This window comes from Dendropsophus ebraccatus, chromosome 5 (assembly GCF_027789765.1).
Source record: "Dendropsophus ebraccatus isolate aDenEbr1 chromosome 5, aDenEbr1.pat, whole genome shotgun sequence".
Lineage (NCBI taxonomy): Eukaryota > Metazoa > Chordata > Amphibia > Anura > Hylidae > Dendropsophus > Dendropsophus ebraccatus.
In genome coordinates this window covers 50,567,885-50,591,932 of record NC_091458.1, presented here as the reverse complement: position 1 = coordinate 50,591,932, position 24,048 = coordinate 50,567,885, and the positions used below count along the sequence as shown (strand labels likewise).

At 40.4% G+C, this 24,048-nt stretch overlaps 1 protein-coding gene across 1 annotated transcript; it reads left to right on the top strand.

Moving 5' to 3' along the window:
- On the top strand, positions 1–24,048 carry RUBCNL (rubicon like autophagy enhancer). The gene is made up of 16 exons (XM_069972158.1): positions 1–34; positions 4,758–4,855; positions 5,126–5,225; positions 5,401–6,054; positions 11,997–12,082; positions 13,091–13,280; positions 13,707–13,826; positions 14,778–14,835; positions 14,921–15,044; positions 15,390–15,532; positions 17,073–17,137; positions 18,162–18,400; positions 18,588–18,649; positions 20,471–20,624; positions 21,945–22,035; positions 23,672–24,048. Exons 2-16 carry the CDS (start codon positions 4,784–4,786, stop codon positions 23,809–23,811), a joined length of 2,298 nt encoding a protein of 765 aa, XP_069828259.1. The 5' UTR covers positions 1–34; positions 4,758–4,783; the 3' UTR covers positions 23,812–24,048.

Genomic DNA, 24,048 nt, shown 5'->3' with positions numbered 1-24,048 from the left:
TGTTACTATGAAGAATTCCTTGCTGGTCTCCCAGGTGAGTTCTTATCGGTGTTGAGTTTGTATAACCTTACCTGGGATTGGTTGGTTTTAATAATAGGTTTCTATTGTCCTGGACTCCTATGTGTGTGTGTAGTCCTTGAAGGTTTCTGCTGCTGATTACGGGGACCTGATCAGATGATAGTAGATTGTAGTAGTTGATTGTAATCATTTTGTGCTGGTAATCTTGTCTGCAAATGCACAAATGTTTCACCCCATGGTTATCTATGTAAAACAAAACCTGGTGTAATTTACCCATAGCAGCCAATCACAGCTCAGCTTTAATATCCTAATAAGCCAGGAAAATGAAAGCTGAGCTGTGATTGGTTGCTGTTTTTTCTTTATACACAGATTGATAATTGTGGGACTTGTTTGGAAAGTTTCCGCTTATGGGCTATGTTCATACTCTGTCTTAGTTTGGCCATTTGACGGCCGTCATTTTGAGTTAAAATTATCTATGTTTTATAATGCTGGCCTGATTGTACAAATAACGCTTTTGAGGCATGGACTTCACAAGACCTCTAAAGGTGTCCTCTACTATTTAATGCCAAGACCCTGCTTGGATTGGATAGGTTTTTCCAGCAGATCCCACATGTGCTCGATTGGATTGGGATCTGGGGAATTTCATCATCTTGGAATTGTTCTTCAAACTCTTCTTAAACAGTTTTTTGTGGCTGGGTGCATTATCCTGTTGATGGAGGTCATTGCCAACAGGAAACATCACTGAGGAGAATACTTGATGTGCAATGCAACAATGTTTAGGTAGGATGGACCCAGATATTGTGTGGGCATTTTCTATATTCAAAACCAATAAGAATCTCTGAATTGGAAGACACTTTCTTTACTCACTCCTATAAAACAGTGCTTCTCCATTCCAGTCCTTATGGCCCACCATCAAGTCATGTTTTCAGGATATCCAATACAAAGAACCGCTGTGATAAAACGTGTAATTATATCACCTCTGAGATACTAAGGAAATCCGCAAAACATGACCTGTGGGTGGGCCACGGGGACCAGCATTGAGAAGCACTGCTATAAAAAAAAACGCTGCCAATCATTTTATAGGAATGAGTCAAGAAAGTGACTTTTAATTCCACACAGACTTATTGGTGGTCAGAGGCTGTAAATATATGGGTTGCTTTTCTGAAAAATCCTCTGCGCTGCTGCAATAACAAACTGGAACAAACTCTTTTTAGAAAAAAAAAATTGAGGGTAGGAGAGGTAATCTGTAAGGCCGATGTAGGAATGCATTGCCTTCAGTTCTGTCGTAATATTGCATTTCAAGGTCTGTGAACTAGCTTTGGCCCCCTTGATCATGTGAGTTGATGTAATCTGTTACTGTGGGAAAACAAAGCAGTAGGATTTATCAGAAGCTGACAGTACTATTTTCAGCAGTGATTCTATAAAGAGAAAAAAAAAATCCCTATTTTAAGCAGGTTTGTGCACAGATAAGAGGAATGTGCCTCTTTGTCCATTCATTTTAGTCCTTATACCCCAAAGCAGTTGGATTGGTGTATGCACTGTGTTTGATGCTGTGTTCAGTCATTTAGTTAAACAGCATCAAATCCGCACAGTGCATGTGAACTAAGCATTGCATTGTTGCCATTGGTTCTACATTGCACTAATATATCCCACAGTGCTGTATGGAGATCACTCCCAACATTCTATAGAGGTTCATATTTCACTCCCCTATCCCCCAATTCATAGCCATTTACCTACTGTATCTGTTTTGGAGACCACTACCACAATGGGGAAACTGCACTCTCTTATCCAATACATACGAAAAGTGCAATGAAGAGGTAGCACTCATCATCCAGTAAAATCTTGTAGCTTTATTTAATCCAAAAAGCAACGGACAAACAAGGTGCGGGCATATTAAAAGGCAGACGCCAAGCAGGTAAGTGGTGACAGTCTGTTTCGCGGTATCCCGCTTCTACGGACCTACGGATACCGCGAAACAGACTGTCACCACTTACCTGTTTGGCCTCTGCCTTTTAATATGCCCGCACCTTGTTTGTCCGTTGCTTTTTGGATGAAATAAAGATACAAGATTTTACTGGATGGTGAGTGCTACCTCTTCATTGCACTTTTCATATGTATTGACTTCACAAAGACTCTCTATTATTGTGGCAAGCACCCCGTCCTTCTCCAGATACGGAGCCGCACATTGTGTCAGGGTTGGTGCCGATCTTCCCTTTTGTTTGCTTGTGCTATTGCACTCTCTTATCCTTTTTCACTCCCCTATTTTTCCTTTGAAATTGTATTATTTGTTATTATCATTATTATTTATAAGTAATAATTCCAGAGCGCTATACAAGATATAGGGGGTTAACAAACAGGAACATTACAAAATCAAAACACATTAAATGAAGGTAAATAGGAGACTGGTACATGTGGAAAAAGGACCCTGCCCGCGAGGGCTTACAATCTATAATCTTGTAATGTTGGTTATTAGGAAGAATCAGTTTCATTTGTATCCAACACGAACAGTTGCACTGAACTGAGGTTCTTCTCAGTGTGTATAAAGGAGCCTGCACTCCCAAAGTCCATTCAATGAGTAGTATATACACACAAATCCACTGTTTGCAAATTTATTATCTTCAATGAGCTTAGGTTACATTGCACCAAAACGCTTCACCCATATGTGTCAAAGAAATAATCGCACTTGATGAGAGACCTCAGTCTTATGATATAGAAATGTCCATCGCCCAGCCGGGCTAGTCACAGTTCACATAGGACATCCGGACACTCGTGGAACAGATGGAGCAATCACGTTCTGCGACGTTTCGAAGCTCTCGCTTCTTTCTCAAGCATGTGAGTTAAAACCACCACCACATTCATACCTAGGAAGCCTCGCGAGAGTTCTTCCGCGGCTATTAAAAACAAGAAATGACATAAGGATACAAATGGGAATATTCTTTACGGCAAATGCCTATATTAACATAGTGAATTAATCACTCTCATATTTTATCTAGTTACCATAATAACCTAAATATCATCATGATCGTGTCATTACGATCCCAACTGATACTAGTATATTACAAAAATACACTAAAGTTACACATTTCATTAAGACCTTTTGGTTGTACTGTGTCCAATAATTGGATCCAGTATACCTCTGTTTGTAAAAGTTTTTTCTTTATCATTACTTCGTTATCCCCCTCGATCTCCTCCAACAACATCCACTTTAGTTCACTGATATTATGTTTATGTTCTATAAAGTGCTTCACGACACCAGTCTCCCCATATTTATTTTGCTCTTCTCCAATGCCTCTCAATAGCCCTCTCCTGATTGCGGCTTTGTGTTCTCCTAAGCGTGTTTTCACACAACGGGACGTCTGGCCCACATAGCACAGCCCGCATGGACACTTTAGTAGATAAATCACTCGCATACTGTCACAAGAGTACCAACCCCTGATTTTAATAGGAGAACCTTTGTGTGGATGAAGAACGGAATCACCAGCAATGATGGCATTACAATTCTGGCACTTGCGGCAAGCAAACGTGCCACATCTTTTTGACCCCAAAAACTTTTGTTTCGTAGGTTTTTTTCTTTTTGATATCTGCACTAACCAGCCGGTTGGCAATAGTCTTACCTCTCTTGTATATGAATCTAGGAGGTTTGGAGAATAGCCTACCATACTTAGGTTCGTATTGTAGCATACCCCAGTGTTTCTGAATAATCTGTTGGATCATACCCGCATGTTTGTAATAGGTGGAGATAAACATCATAGTTTATCATTTTCTTTCTTCCTAGGATTCTTCATTAACAAACTTTCTCTTTTAATTCTCCCTACCTCATCTCCTACTCTAATAAGTTCTTCTCTTTTATATCCCCGTTTAGTATATTTTTCTATCATCTTTTCTTTATTTAGATAGTATTCACTATCAGTACTACATATACGGCGCATGTGTATAAACTGGCCCCGGGGGATACCCTTAAAGGTCTGGGGAGCATGATTGCTACTTCTCAATAATGCATTATTACGATCAGTTGGTTTTGAAAATAATGTGGTGGTAATTTGGCTATTCTCCTCCCTCCTAACTTCAACATCTAAAAAATGAATGCAATTAGGATCACATTCTAGCGAAAATTCGATCAAAGGATGACATGTATTTAAATAGGTTATAAATTCATCCAATGTCTCTACTTCCTTTCCAGAGCATGCAAATATCGTCCACATAGCGAGACCAGGATTTAATCAGTCTGCTATGTGGATGTGACCAGACAAATCTCTGTTCAAATGACGACATGAAGATATTTGCGGCACTTGGTGCTACAGGGGACCCCATTGAGGTCCCCTGTAGCTGTAAGTAGAAATCATCCCCAAATCGGAAATAATTCCTACTTAAGATCAAGTCGAGTAAACCCATAAGGAACGCAATTTGGCAATTTTTTAAGGCAGTGTTCAGAGAGAGCTGATCACAAACTATGTCCATGGCATCAATGTACGGGATGTTACTAGTGTGACTAGCCCGGCTGGGCGATGGACATTTCTAAATCATAAGACTGAGGTCTCTCATCAAGTGCGATTATTTCTTTGACACATATGGGTGAAGCATTTTGGTGCAATGTAACCTAAGCTCATTGAAGATAATACATTTGCAAACAGTGGATTTGTGTGTGTATACTACTCATTGAATCAGTTTCATTTGTGTCTGCTCTTTATAATGGACTATTTCCTTACTATTGCTAATCTCTTATTTGTGTATATTTCTAGGTACCCAACTTCATGGGCCCCCAGCCATGTCTGTACATGCAGTGACCTTGACCAGTTACAATACAAAGAGAGTTCTGACTCGTACAAGATCTGTACAGGTATGAATAACTGAATTGCTGGGAAAATTCTAATACCTATTATTAGTTCTATTATAAGATGCTAGCTAGTGCCGTTGTTGTAAAGGAAGTTACAGCCTATAATTTTTTTAAATTTTTCCTATCCTTGCACTTATTCTTTTTTGCTTGATAAAGCACATTATTATTTTACATGTGATGTATTTATCAGTAAAAGTAATGAGACATTACTAGTTGTGCATGGTTATTCGGTAAGTGCACTGCACTTTCATTTACTGGATTTTTATTTCTTAGGTCAATGATAATAAATGGCATCCTAAACGAAGGTCGCTGGACGTAGCAGATCCTCCTATGGCCCTAAAGCCAAGGATCCCCGCCATTCTATTTCCAGAAGGTATTGTCATACGTGGGACATTGAGATGGCAATGCCTACATAAAAGCCTTCTCTTGCGCATATATATATATATATATATATAATATGTATTTTACTTTGTTTTTTGTTTCATTGGGTAATTTTATTGTATCGTCACTTGTATGCTTTCATATTATAACACTTTCTTCTATTGTAGGTGAACTACCTCGGCCAGCAGTTATCGGAGTAGGGGGCAGCTATGGCTCTTATCCGGATAGTGCTACCGCAATAAAAGAAATCCTCTCTTCAGTCTTAAACCTACCGAGCAGTATTAGATCCCCATTGTCTGCCAATGCACCCCCTCAGGACAGTGATATGGAAAATTTGGAGAACGGCAGCATCTGTGACAATGAGGATTCAGATATTGAGTCTGAAGAAATTCCTTTAATGCCATGTACACAAAGTGACATCCGGTTTCATAGACACAAGGCAGCCTGGGATAACTCCCAGATGGACTCTCCCAGTACTCCGCCATTGGACTCGCTTGCATCCTCACCCAGAGCACCAATCACAAGCACGCTAGGTGTACCTGAACTGGAATTGACACCATACTTGAAATGTGACAACTGTGCCAAAGTAATTTTACCTGGACCTGAATGTATTTCACCACTGGATGTACATGTGAACTCACAAAAGGAGAATCGACGATTTTCTTCACCCTGTATTGCACCCAGTACTAGTCTGTATAATCCCACTCTAGAACAATTCACTTTAGACTTAAATGAGACACCAGCGGATACTGAGGCTTCCACTGTAGAAGACTTTAAGTCCTCCCCTCGGAGATCACGGTCCTATACAAATCTCTTCAAAGGTAATTTACTCTGTCTGACTTATGAGCTGCTTCTACTAAGGTTTTATACATGGAACTGGAATGGTGGTAGTGAATATTACTGCTTTTAAAAAACTTCTAAAACATGGATGCTCTATTCCAGAAACAGCACTACTCTTGCACTCAGGTTGGGTGAATTTTTGCAGTTCCGTACCATTTAACTAATGAATGGTGTAATATTACAACCTAGGGGCATGAGTGGTGCTGTTTTTGCAAAAAGTAGCTGTGTTCTCCTAATCCTGGATAAACCCCTTAAAAGGGAATATCCAAAGGTCAAGTTAAAGAGAATCTGTCAGCCATAATTCACATTCCAAACTGGGACATGAGTTGTAGCTAAAAGATTCCCTTTAAAAAAAAAATAAAAAATTTTGTGGCAATAAAACGACTTGGATGAGACAGAGGCACTGTAACAGGCATGTGTTAAAGGAGAAGTCCGGCGAAAATTATTTTTTTATATGTTATTACTTATGGAAAGTTATATAATTTTCTAATGTACATTAATTATGGGAAATGCTCATATACTGCTATTTCCCTTAATTTAGTGTATCAGGAAGTGTTAGAATTATCTCTGAAGCAGTGACGTCACGACCAACGGTGTAATTCCTATGGAGTGTCCAGCAGGGGGCGCTCTATATATATAGAAGTCAATGAGTACCATTGACTTCTATATATAGTGCGCCCCTGCTGGACACTCCATAGGAAATACAGTGTATGTAATGTAATGTAATGTAATGCACTGTACTGTTGTGACTTTATGAATACATTTATGGAATAATTTGGGGAGCAAGTGTCCTTGCTCCCCAAAGTATCCCATAAATGTATTCAATGAATACATTTGCAGGGCACCGAGCAGGGAGGGAGAGAGGTGCCATCTATCTTCCCCCTCCCTGCTCGGTGCTGGGCACATATACAAAGTACTACTCCCCCATTATCTGCAGATAATGGGGGAGTAGTACCTGTGCTATCCCTATCACCGCCCGCGCCGCCGCTCACACAGGGGCTGCTATTCATGCCCCCCGCCGCGCCGCTGATTCCTCGCCGCCCGCGCCGCTCCTAACTACCCGCCCGCTCGCTCGCCCGCCCCGTTCCTGGCCGCCGCTCTCTGCTCATGCCGGCCGCGTTAGCCCGCCCCCACCCCGGCCGGGGACACCAGGAAGCGCCGTGCTCCCTGCCGGGGTGGGGGTGGGCTAACGCGGCCGGCATGAGCAGAGAGCGGCGGCCAGGAACGGGGCGGGCGAGCGAGCGGGCGGGTAGTTAGGAGCGGCGCGGGCGGCGAGGAATCAGCGGCGGGGGGCATGAATAGCAGCCCCTGTGTGAGCGGCGGCGCGGGCGGTGATAGGGATAGCACAGGTACTACTCCCCCATTATCTGCAGATAATGGGGGAGTAGTACTTTGTATATGTGCCCAGCACCGAGCAGGGAGGGGGAAGATAGATGGCACCTCTCTCCCTCCCTGCTCGGTGCCCTGCAAATGTATTCATTGAATACATTTATGGGATACTTTGGGGAGCAAGGACACTTGCTCCCCAAAGTATTCCATAAATGTATTCATAAAGTCACAACAGTACAGTGCATTACATTACATTACATTACATACACTGTATTTCCTATGGAGTGTCCAGCAGGGGCGCACTATATATAGAAGTCAATGGTACTCATTGACTTCTATATATAGAGCGCCCCCTGCTGGACACTCCATAGGAATTACACCGTTGGTCGTGACGTCACTGCTTCAGAGATAATTCTAACACTTCCTGATACACTAAATTAAGGGAAATAGCAGTATATGAGCATTTCCCATAATTAATGTACATTAGAAAATTATATAACTTTCCATAAGTAATAACATATAAAAAAATAATTTTCGCCGGACTTCTCCTTTAAGTTGGCTATACACATTAGATTGATGTCCGCTATGCCAACTGATTTTTACCTAGATAGGCAGCCTTCTTATGTGAATGAGAGGTGTCCCAAATTTCCTTGTTAGACTATCTGTTTAACTTCAACATGCCCAATACTCTTGTTCTTAAGAGAGACAACCTTCCACCAGAGTTGCCTGGCAGCAGCTTTAGCGGCCAAGCTCCTATGTATTTGGGGAAAGGGGGGTTATTTAGTCAGTTATAATGGACTAAATGTAACTCTTCAGGCAGGACTAAATAGCAATGATCATAGAGGTGGGAAAACCTTTTTTTAAAAAAAAGTGTAAAAATTCTCTATTAGGGTGGGTTCACATTGCAGCAGATTTCCCATACTCTCAGTTTCAATAGGTTTACATACTCACAGCAGACTTTTCATCCCGCCTGAGTATGTAAATGCTGTGGCTGCCCAGTGAATACTTTACTATACCGATTTGTGCTCCAGCTTGCTTCAGGGGCTCCCGGCTCAATGACATCCCACTCAGCCAATCAGTGCGCTGTCCTGCCGCAGCCACTGATTGGCTGTGCGGGACGTCAAGGGGCCCCAGAAGCAGGCCGGAACATGAACAGTTAAAGTATCAACCGAGCCGCAGTGGGTTAACAGGGTTTACATACTCGCAGCGGGAAAATTCTGCTGCGAGTATGTGAACCTATTAAAACTGAGAGTACCAGAAATTGCAGCGGATTTCGCTTCGAACTCCATGTGAAGCTTGCTGCGATTCCGCTATGTGTGAGCCCACGTTATAGATAGATAAATGGACAGACTTGTTCAGTCTTGATAAGACAGGAACCAAGGAGTTAGATGCTTAGAATTGCTGAAACTTTAAACCTGCTTACAGACAGAATCATTTTTTCTTTAGTAAGGATTACACGCTGATAGCATATTATAGCATCTAGTGAGGACAACCAATACTTTTATACGATTGGTTAATTGCTGGTTATTTACTGATGCTGGATGTTAACTGGACTTACAGCAAATCCGTGGTAAATGTTCATATGTATGGGGAAGTTGGGAGAGATAAAATGTATAGCCATCTTAAAACAACATGGTACCACATGCAGGAACAGACCATGGTAGCTTTGTTTTTCCTCTGTAATGTTTCTGTACTTTTGTAATTGCTGTATATCCTTAGGGTGATTTTCAGTAAACTGAATTGAGGAGGAGGCAAGGAGTTACAGATGATCATCAGAAAAATTAGACTAGACTTCCACTTGCAGTTCACACATGAACTGTGTTGTGTAAGATCATCCTTCCTTTGTAGGAAAATTGCTGCCTAAAGCAATCTGTGCTGGCAGGCAGAATACACTGTTTTGTTCTAATCTTTTGAATGCTTCTTTAGGCTTAGTTCACACAAAGTGTTTTTGCTCAGTATTTTGGTCCTCATATTGCAGCTAGAGATGAGCGAACCTGCCGAGGTTCGGGTTCGGATGAACCTGAACTATCTGCTTCTGATTCCCGCTGTCTGCCCGCTCCGTGAAGAGGGTGGATATAGCCAGAGGACCGCCTGGAAAGCTGGGATACAGCCTATGGCTATGGCTGTATCCCAGTTTTCCAGGCGGTCCTCCGGCTGTATCCACCCTCTCCACGGAGCAGGCAGACTGCGGCAGTCAGAAGCCGAGAGTTCAGGTTCATACGACCCAGAACTCGGCAGGTTCGCTCATCTCTAATTGCAACCAAAACCAGGAGTGGATTGAAACACAGGCTATCTTCACACAATGTTGAAATTTAGTTGATAGCCCTCATTTAATGACACACAATGGCCTTTACTTCATAACACTGGCCAATGTTTTAAAATAATGCCAATTATTTGCCATTAATTGAAAGCCATTCGCTAAATTTCAACGAACTGTGTGTGAACATGGCCTTTCTGTGTTTTTTATCCACTCCTGGTTTTGGTTGCAATATGAGGACCAAAATACTAAGGAAAAAATGCTTTGTGTGAACATAGCCTAAAGCTTAAAATATTTTTTGCATAAAAAAAGTTATTTGGGGTTCACCAAACAATTGAAAAAAAAAAAGTTAAGTTAGTATGTGGAGATAAGCGAACCTCGAGCATGCTCGACTCGATCCAAACCCCAACTTTCGGTATTTGATTAGCTGGGGCTGCTTAACTTGGATAAAGCTCTAAGGTTGTCTGGAAAACATGGATAGAGCCAATGACTATATCCATGATTTCCACATGGCTGCTGAACTTGGATAAAGCCCTAAGGCTATATGGAAATCATGGGTATAGTCATTCGCTGTATCCATGTTTTCCAATGACTATATCCATGATTTCCACATAGCCTTAGGGCTTTATCAAAGTTCAGCAGCCATGTGGAAATCATGGATATAGTCATTGGCTGTATCCATGTTTTCCAGACAACCTTAGAGCTTTATCCAAGTTCAGCAGCCCCAGCTAATCAAATACCGAGCGTTCGGGTTCAGATCGACTCGTACCCGAACCCGGTTCGCTCATCTCTATTAGTATGTTGGTAACTGAATGGACCCTGAGAATATAGCTATAATGTTACTGTATGGTTAAGCGCATACATTTAACTGTACAATAATACTAAATTACATATTTTTCCATGCCAAAAAAGAGGCAATAAAAGTTAATCAGTAAGATACGAGCCCCAAAATCGTTCTAGTAAAATGTTGCCAGGAACAGTTACAGCTCTTGGGAGGCGACAATGGGAGAATGAAGAAAGTTGCTTTGGCGCAGAATATATTACAAGAAAAGGGTTACATTTGTTTTAGTAAGGACAAAGCAGCTTACACTGCACAAATGAAATGTGTTGGCCACTTAAAACCTTAAGAATGAGGAAAGTATAAAAGGTGTTTTAACCGACACATAACACTAGCCTATATGGGGTAAGCACCTTGCAGCATTATGAGAACACATCACCGCCTACAGCCCCCGCGCTGTAACACCCGGCCCGAACTCTGATTCTGCAAATAAACATTATTTACAATCTGGAAAGTAAAAGTAGACAGCACGGAGCAGGCCAAGTCCTGCGGGGGGATACACAGGCAGTTTACAGTTAAACCCCAAACCTTTTTGTGGTCAATAATGTATATTCTCATTTGATGCCAAGACACCTCAAAACAATACCTTCTCGTGGTTACATAAAGAACAATGGGGCAACCTTAAGCCTTTCTACACGATTTGTAAATTCCAGAAGAACCGGTGGAGTCACATTAGTTTCACATTGCTGGATTCCTCTTACGTTATCTGTTTTGGTGTCTATTTTCCTTCAGCTGCCGATCCGCATTAGTGTTTACAGATTGTTAGTATCACATGGTTGTGTAACACGCAGGACCTTTTGTATGTAGAACTTGCTAATACAATTGGTATTCCCCCCCCCAATAAAGGGATGTCCGGTGTTTGTTTAGTTGTTTATATAGTGTAAAGTGGTCAGGCGGGGCTAAAAACACTCTAATAAAAGGTCTTCTTTTTTTTTTTTTTTTTTTTTTTTTTTTTTAACCAGCCTTTTTGTTCAGTAGAATGGATAGATTTTAAAGTGACTTTCAATCTCTAGGTGCCCCATGTGAAAACACACTAGAGAAATGAATTGATAACTATGAACAACTCTAATCCCGATGTAGCCAATAGTGTGGGCAATGCATCATGGGGTATATATTTACCCCAGCCACAGTCTGCCATCTTGAAATAGCCTGGAGTACTTGTTAAAGGGGGGTGTATAAGATTAGAAAAAGCATCTGCTGTGCTCAGAAACGATGCCACTCTTGTCCATTGTCCACCTCTCTTGGACATCGTGGTGCCTTTTCTGTGGCAAAATGTAGACTTTTCGGTTTCTAGTCTTCTAGTTGTAAACTAGAACTGGCTCAGTTGCCCCTAGCAACCAATGAGATTTCACATTTCCTTCCTCACAGATTCTTTGGAAAATGAAAGGTGGAATCTGGTTGCCAGGGGCAACTGAGCAAATTCTACTTAACACCAGTTTGATAAATCTGCCCCATAATTGATGTCTATTGAAATTGATGCATGTGTTTTTCTATTGTAGTACCTGGGACCTCACCGCCCTTGAGCACCGACGCCCTGCACAATTCTGGAGAAAACCTCTTTGAACCAAGTGTGAACTTGGAGAAAGTAAGAACTCCGTTACTTATCCCCCTTGTATACATTGACTATAGTCAGGGTGGTATCTTTATGCTTTTTACGAAGTAAAAATAATACAGTATAAAAAGAAAATGATCTTTTTAGGAAAATCATAATATGAATGCATTTGTATTGTTCTAACCACTTATTGATTTTGTTCTACTTTTTTTATTACCTTGTAAGACCATTCTACCTGTGTCCCAGTATTGTACTGGGATAGTGCTGTCTTTGTAGGATTAAAGCTTGACACCTATAAACATGGTGGCAGTCTGGTAGCTAGCAGCTTTCAGGATGTGTTTAGTAATTTGTTGGTTGCACAAGGAAACTCATGCAGACTTTTTGCTTGCACCACTGGCTGGACACTTGGTTACAAGGAAGTTGAGTAGATACATACCCTAGATAGTGGTGTTAGGCAATGTATGGTATAGTTACCTGTATACTGTATCATTGCTGTGAAATATTTGGGTGCTATGTGTTGCACCATTAAAAAAAAGGGAATGGTTGAGCTTAAAAGAAGGGTCCTGCACGGGACAATATACAGTGTATGGCCAACCCTTTAACTGTCTTTTATTCTTTTTTTTTTTTTTTTTTTTTATGTAATTCAGCTAAGGCTAGGATTTTTTTTTTAAGTACTTTTCTTCCCCAATTCCCACCACTACTGTTCTGGTAGTGCCAATCCTCAATGTCAGCATTTCTTGGTGTTGGTCATTGGCACAAGAAAAAAAGGCTGCTCAACCAGTCAATAGCTACAGCGATGTTCTACCTCAGCCAGGGATTGGCTGAACAGATATTTCCCTGTGCAGAAACTAATAGCGGAAATGAGCGCTGTCAGAACAACAGTGGCAGGGGATCAGAGAAGGAGAGTACTGTGTTTAGAAGAAAGATGTAAGGAGTCTGGTTTTACTAACTGAAGCACACTGAAGGTTTTTGGCTGCATGTATCTTAGTAATGTGTGAATCAGCCTAATCCTTTAGGTGACACATTGCTGTCTTTTTGCAGGAAAATGAGCACTTTCTGGCAGCTGATCTTTTTATATCCCTGGTTGAGATGATGAAGAGCAGATGTCAGTACGATCAGTGGCGGACAGAAGGAGGAATGTATTGGGTCAAGAAAGATCCAGAGGAGGCTGCCCCCCAGAGAAAAAAGGCGAACTCTGAATCTGCCACTTCTGTTGATAGTGGTTATGAAGGTATATATTCAAGTGTATATACTTAACTTTGTGTATATTAACATTGAAATAGTAGGGAGAACCAGAATTTTGAAATATGTCTTCAAATTACATATATGAGATATACAGAAGTCAGCGACAAGTTCTGTTTTTTCTATAGATACAGGATTTCCAGCTGCCTGTAATTCAAGTCTGTGCCATTCTATAATGGCCCATAGAAATGCTAGTGTGTGTGTGTGTGTGTGTGTGTGTGTGTGTGTATATATATATATATATATATATATATATATATATATATATATATATATATATATATATATATATATATATATATATATATATATATATATATATATATATATAATACACAAGGGCTTATATTAAAATGTTACCTAAACCAAAGTTCTACATTGTGAGAAGTCTAATGATTGATTCTATGGATTACAGGGCTTGCTGCACTGCAGAATTCTCCTGCTGAGACCATATTCGAGGAGGAAGAACTTGAAAGCTCCCCAACCTGTAAAATCTATGAAGGATATGAAGGCTATGAGGATTTTGTGATAATAGGTACAGTTAATTCTTCACATGCCTCCTATTGCTTTAATATATTAATGTTTCATTGTGATAACATGTCCATAATATGCAGTATTGTCTTTTCAAATGTTAACGACGAATTGCTGTTGTAGAAGATGGAAGAGCGCTTGTTGTAGCTCTGTTACTAACATTGCCAAGCAGCATCGTCTGGTTTTAAAGGGAATATGTCAGCAGGGTTGAAGTGTCCTGGTCACACCTCTATGACAATTAAGAGCTGCAATGAAAAAAACAACTTTTTTAGGTGACAGCATCTTCAGACAATTACAATAAAGGTATTGCAAAGTCACGCATAGCTGTTTATTCCGTGTAAGCAGCATGGGACTTTTTTTTTCTAGCTGGCAGTTTACTTTTTTCTTGGTCACGCAGGTAGCACGACTGAGATGCCAGCTATCCTTGCAATCCCCTGCCCTAAAACTGCTGACTACTTTTAAAACTTGATTTTTAACAGTGTTGCTATGGTTAAATGAAATCTGTCGTATTTTCTGTTGAGAGCTTCAGGCACAGTTGAATAGCTGTTTAAAAGCAAATTGTACCTTTCCTGAAGATTATGGTGGTTGCCAAACTTATAGAATCACTTCTATTCTGAATGGCAAGGCTTTTATAGGGTTAAAGTAAATGTACAGGTACATCGCCTTTTTTTTTTTTTTTTTTTTTTCTTCAAAACACCGCCTGGTTCCCAAGCTTGGTGTCGTTCCTTTACTGCGCTCTGTGCTGTTTTTTTCCCGCACTTGGAACCGACTTTAATCTTACATTCACTTTAATCCTACACAGTGCAGTTTTGTTTGTTTTTTTTTTTACCTCGGCTTTTAATCTACATCTGTGTAAGATTACCTTCAAGGGTTAAAGCATGTGATGTTTTGAAGCCTGCGACCATTCCAGTACGCTGTGTAGCATTAACCACTTAATGTGTTCACTTCCCAACAGAAATGGAAGACTGTGAGAAACTGTCGAGAAATAAGGAGTCAGATGACAAAACAGAAAGGTATGGTGAGATTTGATGGCCATCTGCATGAGGACATGATGGTGTAAGAGAAATAGCTAACATTGTCTGTCAATCTCTTTTCAAGAACTGATCCCCCAGTCTCAAACTCTGCTGAAGAGACAGCCAGAAATTTGTACAGGGTTTTCCGACAGCAATGGACTCGGGTTGATGGAGATGTGCAGCTCCCTGCAAAACTCAACATCCAGACGGTACGTTCCACAAGACTGAGCATTGGAGGGACACTTGAAGCAAGTTTATTTAGTTGACTGAACTTTTCAAACCCGAATGCTCGGCATTTGACTACCAAAAAATTGGATGCCGCTCTCATGTTGCCAGAAAAACATGGATACAGCTTCTATGGCTTTATCTATGTTTTCCACAACTCCATAGGACTGCATCTTACTTCTCCAGCCACCGGGAGTCGAATGCCGAGCATTCTGGTTTGGACAAAAGTTCCTTTACTCTACAGATAAGTCAAAGCAATCTTCTTCTTTTGCAGAACATTACTTCCTAAGTTTGAGGTGTATTAATAAATATAATATCTTGTCTTCTAGCTATCTTGTAGAAACACCATTCCAGAAGAGCTTGAATCTAGTGTGAGTCTGGTAGAGGAGATTAAGCGGATCAAAATGATCGACAAAGAAGACTGGTCTCCTCCACGGTTTCAGATTATAAATACTGTGCACCCTTACGCTAAGTACGTCATTAGTCCTGTTTTGTTATCTATATGTCCACTAAATATTACACATGTTATGGGTGAATGGACCTAAGCTTAAAGGGGCTAACCTCTTTATATAAAAACTTCCAAAAAAAGGCCATAAACTGTGGCCTGGTATCAGTGACCACCTTTGTTTTCAATCCTATAGATGTGAAGGTCACATGGTTTATCTTTTAAATGCAAGCACAATACTGGAGCTTTTCCTATGTGTATCTGCCAATGTGCTAAATGCATCAAACCAGCCCTTAAAGTCCTGCAGATGTGATGGAAAAGGGTGGTCAGTTGTGTTTGAATTTCAACATGCCCGATCCCTTTTGTTCTTGTTTTGATAATTTACAACTGGAGGTGTGTGGCAGTGGCTTTCTTCACAATACATGTACGCTCGGCCAAGTCAAATGGAATTATATATTAGTGGATCAGTAGACATGGATCATTTAATAGCTAATGCATCTACAATGTATGGCCAGTTTTACTGCAGAAAGAGAAGCTCTTGTTCCAGCCGATTGTCTTACAGACACTTGAAATTGAGCATATTTCATAGGAAACCTATAGAGGAAATATATTTTCTCAGTATGCAAACATACAATACAGTCAAAGGGAAAGATGATTAAAGTGATAAAGAGCTGGGATATAGGAATCACAGGAGAATACTGGGCACCATACAGAGGGACACAGGATTACCTATAGATCCATAGTGTGAATCCATAGGGACTCCAAAACCACTTTCACTTCATCAGTAGGGATAACTGTCTGAACCCCTGGAGTGTTCCCGCTATCTCAAGATTGAGGACCTAAGTATCCCCACAGAACATAGCGGCAGGTTTTACATTTAATGCATAAAATCACTTTTCTGAAGAAAAAAAGTTTCCAAACTCTTGCTGTGCACTTTGCACTTATTGAATGTGTGATATGGGACGCTTTATGGCATTGTTTTGACATGGTGATAAACAAGTCATAAGATACACGTACACATCCTGCAAAATTGGCACATTTTTGTCTCCTCTAGTCATGGGATGTATTGACTTTTGGCTTGAGTAGGGACATGTTTTCTAAGAAAAGTGAATGCTGAATGAGATAAGATATGTAGATTATATAGGGTAGTGGGTGGTGCAGAGGAATGACCTAGTCACTGTGTGCGAATACTGCACAAGTATGTTATATCTTGGAAATTGTCAGGTCATATTGAATTGCAGATATTGTCCATGTAGTAAGACTTAATCACATTAGTGAGCTTGGCATCCTTACCGCCAAATGGCCTATGACTAGGGCCATACTGTGTAGACTCTTAAAAATAAAAAAAATAAAAAGTGGAGAAACCTCTCTATTGTTCAGCGTATTTCCCTAGTCCTTGTTAGAGGGAAAAACAACTCAAGTTTAGTTTTGGTTTTTTGGTTTTTTTTTCATGCAACTCTATATATCTATAGTTTTTTTGTGGAGTCAAAATACACTGTGTTAGTATGTTTATAATATACAGACAAGCCTAGCTTTTTAATATTTTTTTTTTCCCTTGGTCTTTCAGGAGGGATGTTGTTGTAGAATCACAGAACTATTTATGTGCTGGGTGTGGAACTAAGGTAGAGCCAAGTAAGTAATTTCCTTCTTACTAAGAGCACTTGACCAAACAATACTCATCAAACAATACTCATCAATAGTGCTGGGGGAACATGATGGTGTTATAAATCTTGTATTTCACATATTCATTACGAAGCTGACCTACAATACAACAGCCTCGGGTTACAATATTTTCAACATACAATGGTCTTTTCTGGACTATCGTTACTTGAAACCAGACTCAACATACAATGCCAGTAAGAGTCCAGTTCCGTGGCTCTTGAGAATTTCTAGAAGCATAAAGTGATTTGCTGTATGGTAGCTTCTCCATACGATATAGTGCTGTACTGCTCTTTACCTATGCCAGGACTAGCTGCTTCTTTCAACTCTAAATTAGCACGACTCCATATTTTATTTCTGGTACATTGTGCATGCTGTACTTGACCTCGAAGAAGCACCTGCCCTCTGTGTCCAAAGTGATATATAGCATATAGCAGCTATTTCTAACTTTTATGTGTACAGGGTTATTGAAATGTTGTTTTATATTAGTTATCTAGTAATTTTTTCTTTCATTTAATATTTTTCTTATTTTGGGGTGACATTTTGGAGACCAATTGGGAACCAGTTACCATAAAGTTATGGTCTCAAGATACAATGGTCATCCTGGAACCAGTTAATATTGCTACAAACTATATACACACACCAATCAGTCATAACATTAAGTCCATTTGCTTCTTATTGAGGAGAAAATCCACAAGACCTCTGAAGGTGTTCTGTGGTGGCTTCTCTGTGGGATCGGACCAGGGGGTGTTGCCTTCACCCATTATATGCACCAGTCAGCTGTTTGAGCTTATGAGCCTGGCTTAAGTTTACTAGTGGTCCTTCTATGAACTAAATGTTCTCTCCCCTTAGTTTAATATACGTTATGCCCCAATAGTCTAGAATATTGAGATACTGTTGACTTAAAGGACTTTTCAGCTACTCCCTTTTCCATGTATTGTACTATTAGGACACTGTTGTAGAGTGATGGTGGTAACGTGAGTTATTCTTTGCGCAGGGTACACCAACAGGCTGCGGTATTGTGACTATCTAGGAAAGTATTTCTGCGATTGCTGTCACCATTACTCGGAGAGCTCCATTCCGGGCCGCATTCTTTTAAAGTGGAACTTCAGTAAATACTACGTCAGCAACTTCTCCAAAAACCTTCTGGATAAAATATGGGATAGTCACACATTTAACGTGGAGAGTGAAAACCCGGCTTTGTACAAAAAAGTGAAGGATCTAAACAGAGTGAAGGTCAGTAATGTTTGTTTTACTATTAATAATAAGGGTTCTTTTAAATGTAAATTACCAAGTTTTCACACTAAAGACGTTGTCTTGGATAAAACAATTGATAGCCTATCCACAGCAGAACATAGTGGCACTATAAGAAGTAAATTATTATTTCTTTGTAAGTTAAAAAAAAAATGTCTTCCCCCTTTAGGAAGTGCAACAACAGCTAATTCACATCAGGAAGCTGGTAACGACCTGTCGTTTTGCTGATAGGTAAGAGACAGTTTTATGTTTAATATATGCAGAATTGGAAGTTTACAGGGAATCTGTCGGTTCACTTTAACAGCTGCAGACTTACATAGACGACGGTACAGGCATAATTTACATACCAGTGGTAAAACTAATTTGCCATGGTGCCACCAAACCTTTTAGGTCCGGTGCTGGAAAGCATATGGTGGCCCCATAGAGAATGAATTAAGCGCTGACAGTGCAGGCACACTGAGCGATCCATTCATTGTTGGGTGATTGTCGCCGGGATCGGTGGGGGGCCCATCATCAATCGGCTTATCTCTTATCCTATGGATAGGGGATACCAAGCTCAGATATGAATACCTCTTTAAAGCGACTCTGTACCCACAATTTGTCCCCCCCCCCAAAACCACTTGTACCTTCGGATAGCTGCTTTTAATCCAAGATCTGTCCTGGGGTCCGTTCGGCAGGTGATGCAGCTATTGTCCTAAAAAAAAACTACTTTTAAACTTGCAGCCCTGTGCCAAACTGCCATGGCCTAGAGTATCTGTGCCCTAACTTTGCACCCCTCCATCCCTCCTCCCCACCCTCTTCATCATTAGCAATGCCACTGGCAGGATATTTCCTATTCTCTGCAGTGAAAACTGCACAGGTGCACTCTAGGCCACGCCAAAGTTGTTTTTTAGGACAATAACTGCATCACCTGCCGAACGGACCCCAGGACAGATCTTGGATTAAAAGCAGATATCCGAAGGTACAAGTGGTTTGGAGTGGGCAGATTGTGGGTATAGTCACTTTAAGAACAATTTAGAAACTGTAATATGGTAGATACATGTTAGCTTATGAGGTTAGATTTTATTCATTTATGGATTTTCAGTGGATGTCACCCACCTCCCAGATAAATGAATGTTCCTCTTCTCTGTTTTGCTTCCTTTTTATAATAAAGACTGTAACTCAAACTAGCACGTAAAATAAACAGTCTTACTCATATAGAGACTATAACAGTGTATCCATGTTACCGTGGGCCACCTTCTGTTGGCGGCCTGCATCCGTTACATTGAAGGCCAGTTTTGATCATCTAATATGAGAGCAGAGTATGGATATGTATGTCTTGATTCTAGATCTAGAGATGAGGGTCTCTTACTATTCCAGCAGCCTTGTAAAGTAGAAGAGTGGGATTGGATGCTGAGCAAGATTTTTGTCCACTATAATCCTTAAAGCTGCCTGCAGAGTCCTCAGATTGATAGTTTCAGGATAACAACCTTTGACCATACGTATGCCTAAGGGCTGTATTACACAGCCTGATCAGTAAAGTTTAGTCTACAAGGCTTTACTATCGTGCAGCATGGGCTGCACGGACATAGTTAGCGATTTCCTTGCAGCCCCTGCCTTTAGTGTAAATTAATATAATATATACTTGCCTCTCCATGCTCCCTGGTGTCTTTCTGGCTGTGTATGGGGCCAGAAAATAGAGATGAATGAACACCAAAGAATTCTTACAAATTCCTTCAAAGGGATTTTTTACTTCATCTAGTTTCCCTTTAATTAGTACGGTTTGACCAAAGAGAAGAATACCACCTTCAGTTTTTTTTTCAATCCAGTCAGATCATGCTACCTAAACGGAACTCCAGTGCAAGTGAGAATATAGCTTATGATGGGTCCTGCCACTCGGGAACCTCTGTCTAGTCATTATATAGATGGCAATTCATTTGAATGACTACCTTACAACTGTTTGTAACTTTTTTAAGGAGAACACAGTTTTATATATATATTTTGCAGTCAATATAAAATTCAACTAGTATTGTCTATAGCATTTACAAGTTGTCACTTTTCCCCCTATAACAGTGTTATAAAGGTTTTTGAAGAGGTCCCCTCCCACCTGACTCAGGAGCTGCATCTCTTCACATTGGCTGATTTATTTAATATCAAGCAGAAGACCCTCTTGCCAAGTCTCAGGGAGCTTTTGGCTGTGGCCATAGCTCATGTGGATGCATGTGAGGTATGTGGATTGTTCAACCATAGGAAATCAGTTCTTTCTACTCCTGGGGAACCTTTATGCCATTCCTATTCCATTCGTATCCTATGTGTACTGTAGGTGTCCAACATCTTTGATAAGACTGAAATCTTAAAAAAAAAAAAAAAAAAAAAATTTGTCTTGCTGCTTTTCTGGGAAATAATCTAATGGTGTTGGGGAACCATATTGGGAAATGTTGCACTAGAGTTTTATGGGACCATGTGCATTCAGTCCTGACTGCAGCCATTGGCTGACGAGGATAAAATGGTCTATGGTTTAGCCTGTACACGGATGTTATCAATAGCGTGAGTTCATCACTTCATCTGTTTATCTGCCCAGACAATCCTCTGCTCTGTCTGTGGGATTGATGCCAAGTTAAAAGCACTGAAGCTTTGTGGGTGGTGGTAGCAGATTTAACATTGAGTGGTATTGTCTGTCCGATGTGAGGAAGCTGTATTGTATGAGTAAGGGAAGCACAACTGTCCAACAGAAAGTCAAGAAATAAAAGATCTTCCTTGGTAAAATAAGCTACTCTTTGTCATAAGTAACTACCACATGAGGTGTTACCTTCAGAAACCGCTTCTTGTAGGCCTCACTATAAATCTTCGTTCCCACTGAGCAAAACTAGGGGAATTCCGAATGCAGTTAGCCTCCCTCTCATAATGGGAGTCTATGAGAGGCGCACGCTCCTGCTTTGTCCGCGCTGAAGAATGAACAATTCCGCCGAGGAATTCCGCTAGTTTTGCTCAGTGGGAACGAAGCCTAAAAGGTGGTAGATGCCAGGTGCTGATCCCACATTGGCTATTCACTTATGTGTATGTTGTGGAGGCTAATAAGTTAATAAATGCCCATAGAATAATAGTCTCTGGATACAATGGTCATCTGAACCCAATTAATATTGTAGCTTGCCTGACCACAGTGTATAAACTATATACACACACCAATCAGTCATAGCATTAAACTTATCTGCCTCTTGTTGAGGAAAATCCACATGAAGGTGTTCTGTGGTGGCGCTTCTGTGGGATTGGACCAGGCAGTCTAGTCTTCACTCACTGTATGTCAGCTATGGGCGCCTATGAGCCTGGCTTCAGTTTACCAGTGATTCTTCTATGGACCACTTGTACTATGAACTAAATGTTCTCTCCCCTTAGTTTCATATACTTTATGCCCCGATAATCCAGAATATCAGTACTCATCGGATACGGTCGATTTTTAAAGGACTTTTCAGCTTCTCCCTTTTCCATGTACATTATTTAAAAGTCAGGCTTGATCTAATAATCCTTTTCCTTGTTTGCTTTTTTACAGTTGTGCAAAGCCAAAGGTTTTATCTGTGAATTCTGCCAAAACCCCAATGTGATCTTTCCGTACCAGACTGAAATTTGCAGAAGATGTGAAGGTACGTGTAATACATAGGGCTGATGTCATGTGTGTGTGATCTTTGTGTAGCATGCTGCTGTATGTTTGGGAACGTTGCTGGGTTGTTCTCAGACACTGCGGATTGCAGTACAATACATGTGGATAGGGTTATGATATACGTCATCCTCATGTAGTGGAAAAACCAGTTTACTGAGGATTTTCAGATTAGGGTGCTGAAATGCTACAGGTTTTTACTACAGGAGTGTGTGTTAGAACAATTCTGTCTGTGGCCTGGATTCATGTATCTGTATAGTAGTAGTGCTGGAGCCTGGATGCTATTTTTATTGCCCTTTTTGTACTTTCACCTTTTAATGCTGTGTTTCCATGTTACAAACATTTTATGATCTGTTCTTGGATTTACAAGCCGCATCAAAGAAACCACACCACGTAGACCTATCTATTAACCAAAGTATGAACCCCTGAGTGTACCTGTCACAGTGAAGCCTCTAAAACTTCTGTGTGTTGATTGTAATGGAAACCTCCCATGCATTAGCCAGTTCCTCACATCAGCCCTAAGGGCCCTATTACACTGGACGATTATCTTACAGAAAATCGTTATATCATTCAAATGTAATTGCAGGCAATGATCGAAAAACTTTGCTCGTTAATTTAGGTTTGAGCCTATAATCATTGTTAATCGTTCGCTGCATTTCCGCATTAGTTCACTAATCGTTCAGTGTAATTCCAAATCGCTCCTTTTGCTAGGATCAGATGGCATAAACGATTGTAGTAACAATCATAACTAACAACTATCGATCTGCAGAATATGGTGAACGATTTCAGGTTAACGATAAACAATCTTGTTTGCGATCGTTTATCGTTAATTATTAAAAATAGTTTTGTCTAATAGGGCCCTAAGACTTAACGGGTACCTGTCAATATAAAAAAACTTTGGACATGTCATCAGACATGCCAAAAGTTATTGATTGCAGCAGATCTCACTGATGAGAGCCTCTGTGATATGAATTACAGCTGGGAAAAGCGTGCGGTGGCAATGTACTAAACTGCCCACCCGCTAGCCCCGACACTTTAGGCTCATAGACTATAATGAAGCCGCACTCTTTCCCGGCTGTATTGTTATGTGATGACATGTCACGTTATTTATAATGACTGTGACTCTATAATCATTGACAACATCTTTGAATGGATACACATACTTTTATAGTTGGCTACCTAATCTAACTAGATCTCTGTATAAAGTAAATAGCACATGAATTGATCTCTTAGACTAAAGGTCTTCGGCCATTGGTATTAGGTGTATGGGGCCTCCCAATGATGTCAGTGGGGATAGGGGTTGGGTGTGATAGAAAATCATTGCCAGGACCCTTTGTTCTGGGAGACGTAAGCGAGAGCAATCTGGCTGCAGCTTAACCCTCCCCATGAAGAACACAGGGTGTGTATGGGGAGGACAGACTGATTGTTCTGCCATCAGTAAGGAAGGTGTGTGTGTGTGTGTGTGTGTGTGTGTAATATAATTATATATATATATATATATATAATATATATATATATATATATATATATATATGAATAATTGAGGTGTTCTAGTCTAAGGCACTATGTTTGTTGCTCTATGTATTACCATCTAAAGTGTCCTTTCTTGTTTCTCCTTTTAGCGTGTAAGGCATGCTATCACAAGGAATGCTTTAAGACAAACGACTGTCCTAAATGCTTAAGGATCAAGGCAAGAGAAGCCCTTATAAATGACTCTCCATTTACATCAAGTGGTGAATTGGACTCCAGCTCAACAACCTGAGTGCAATAATCAGCAACTTGTATATTGTTTAGTAATGTACAGAATCTATTTATAAGAATGTAAGACTGGTCTGTTATTGAATGTAAAAATTATTGGGCATTTTATTTAATGGTTAATTTTATTTTTTAAGGTTTGACTTCTTTTAAGGATTTCAGTAGATTTTGTGCCTTAATTTGAAACTGATGTTACAACAGGCCGCAAGGCACAGTGGCTGCAGTCAATAGGGCTCAGTTCACA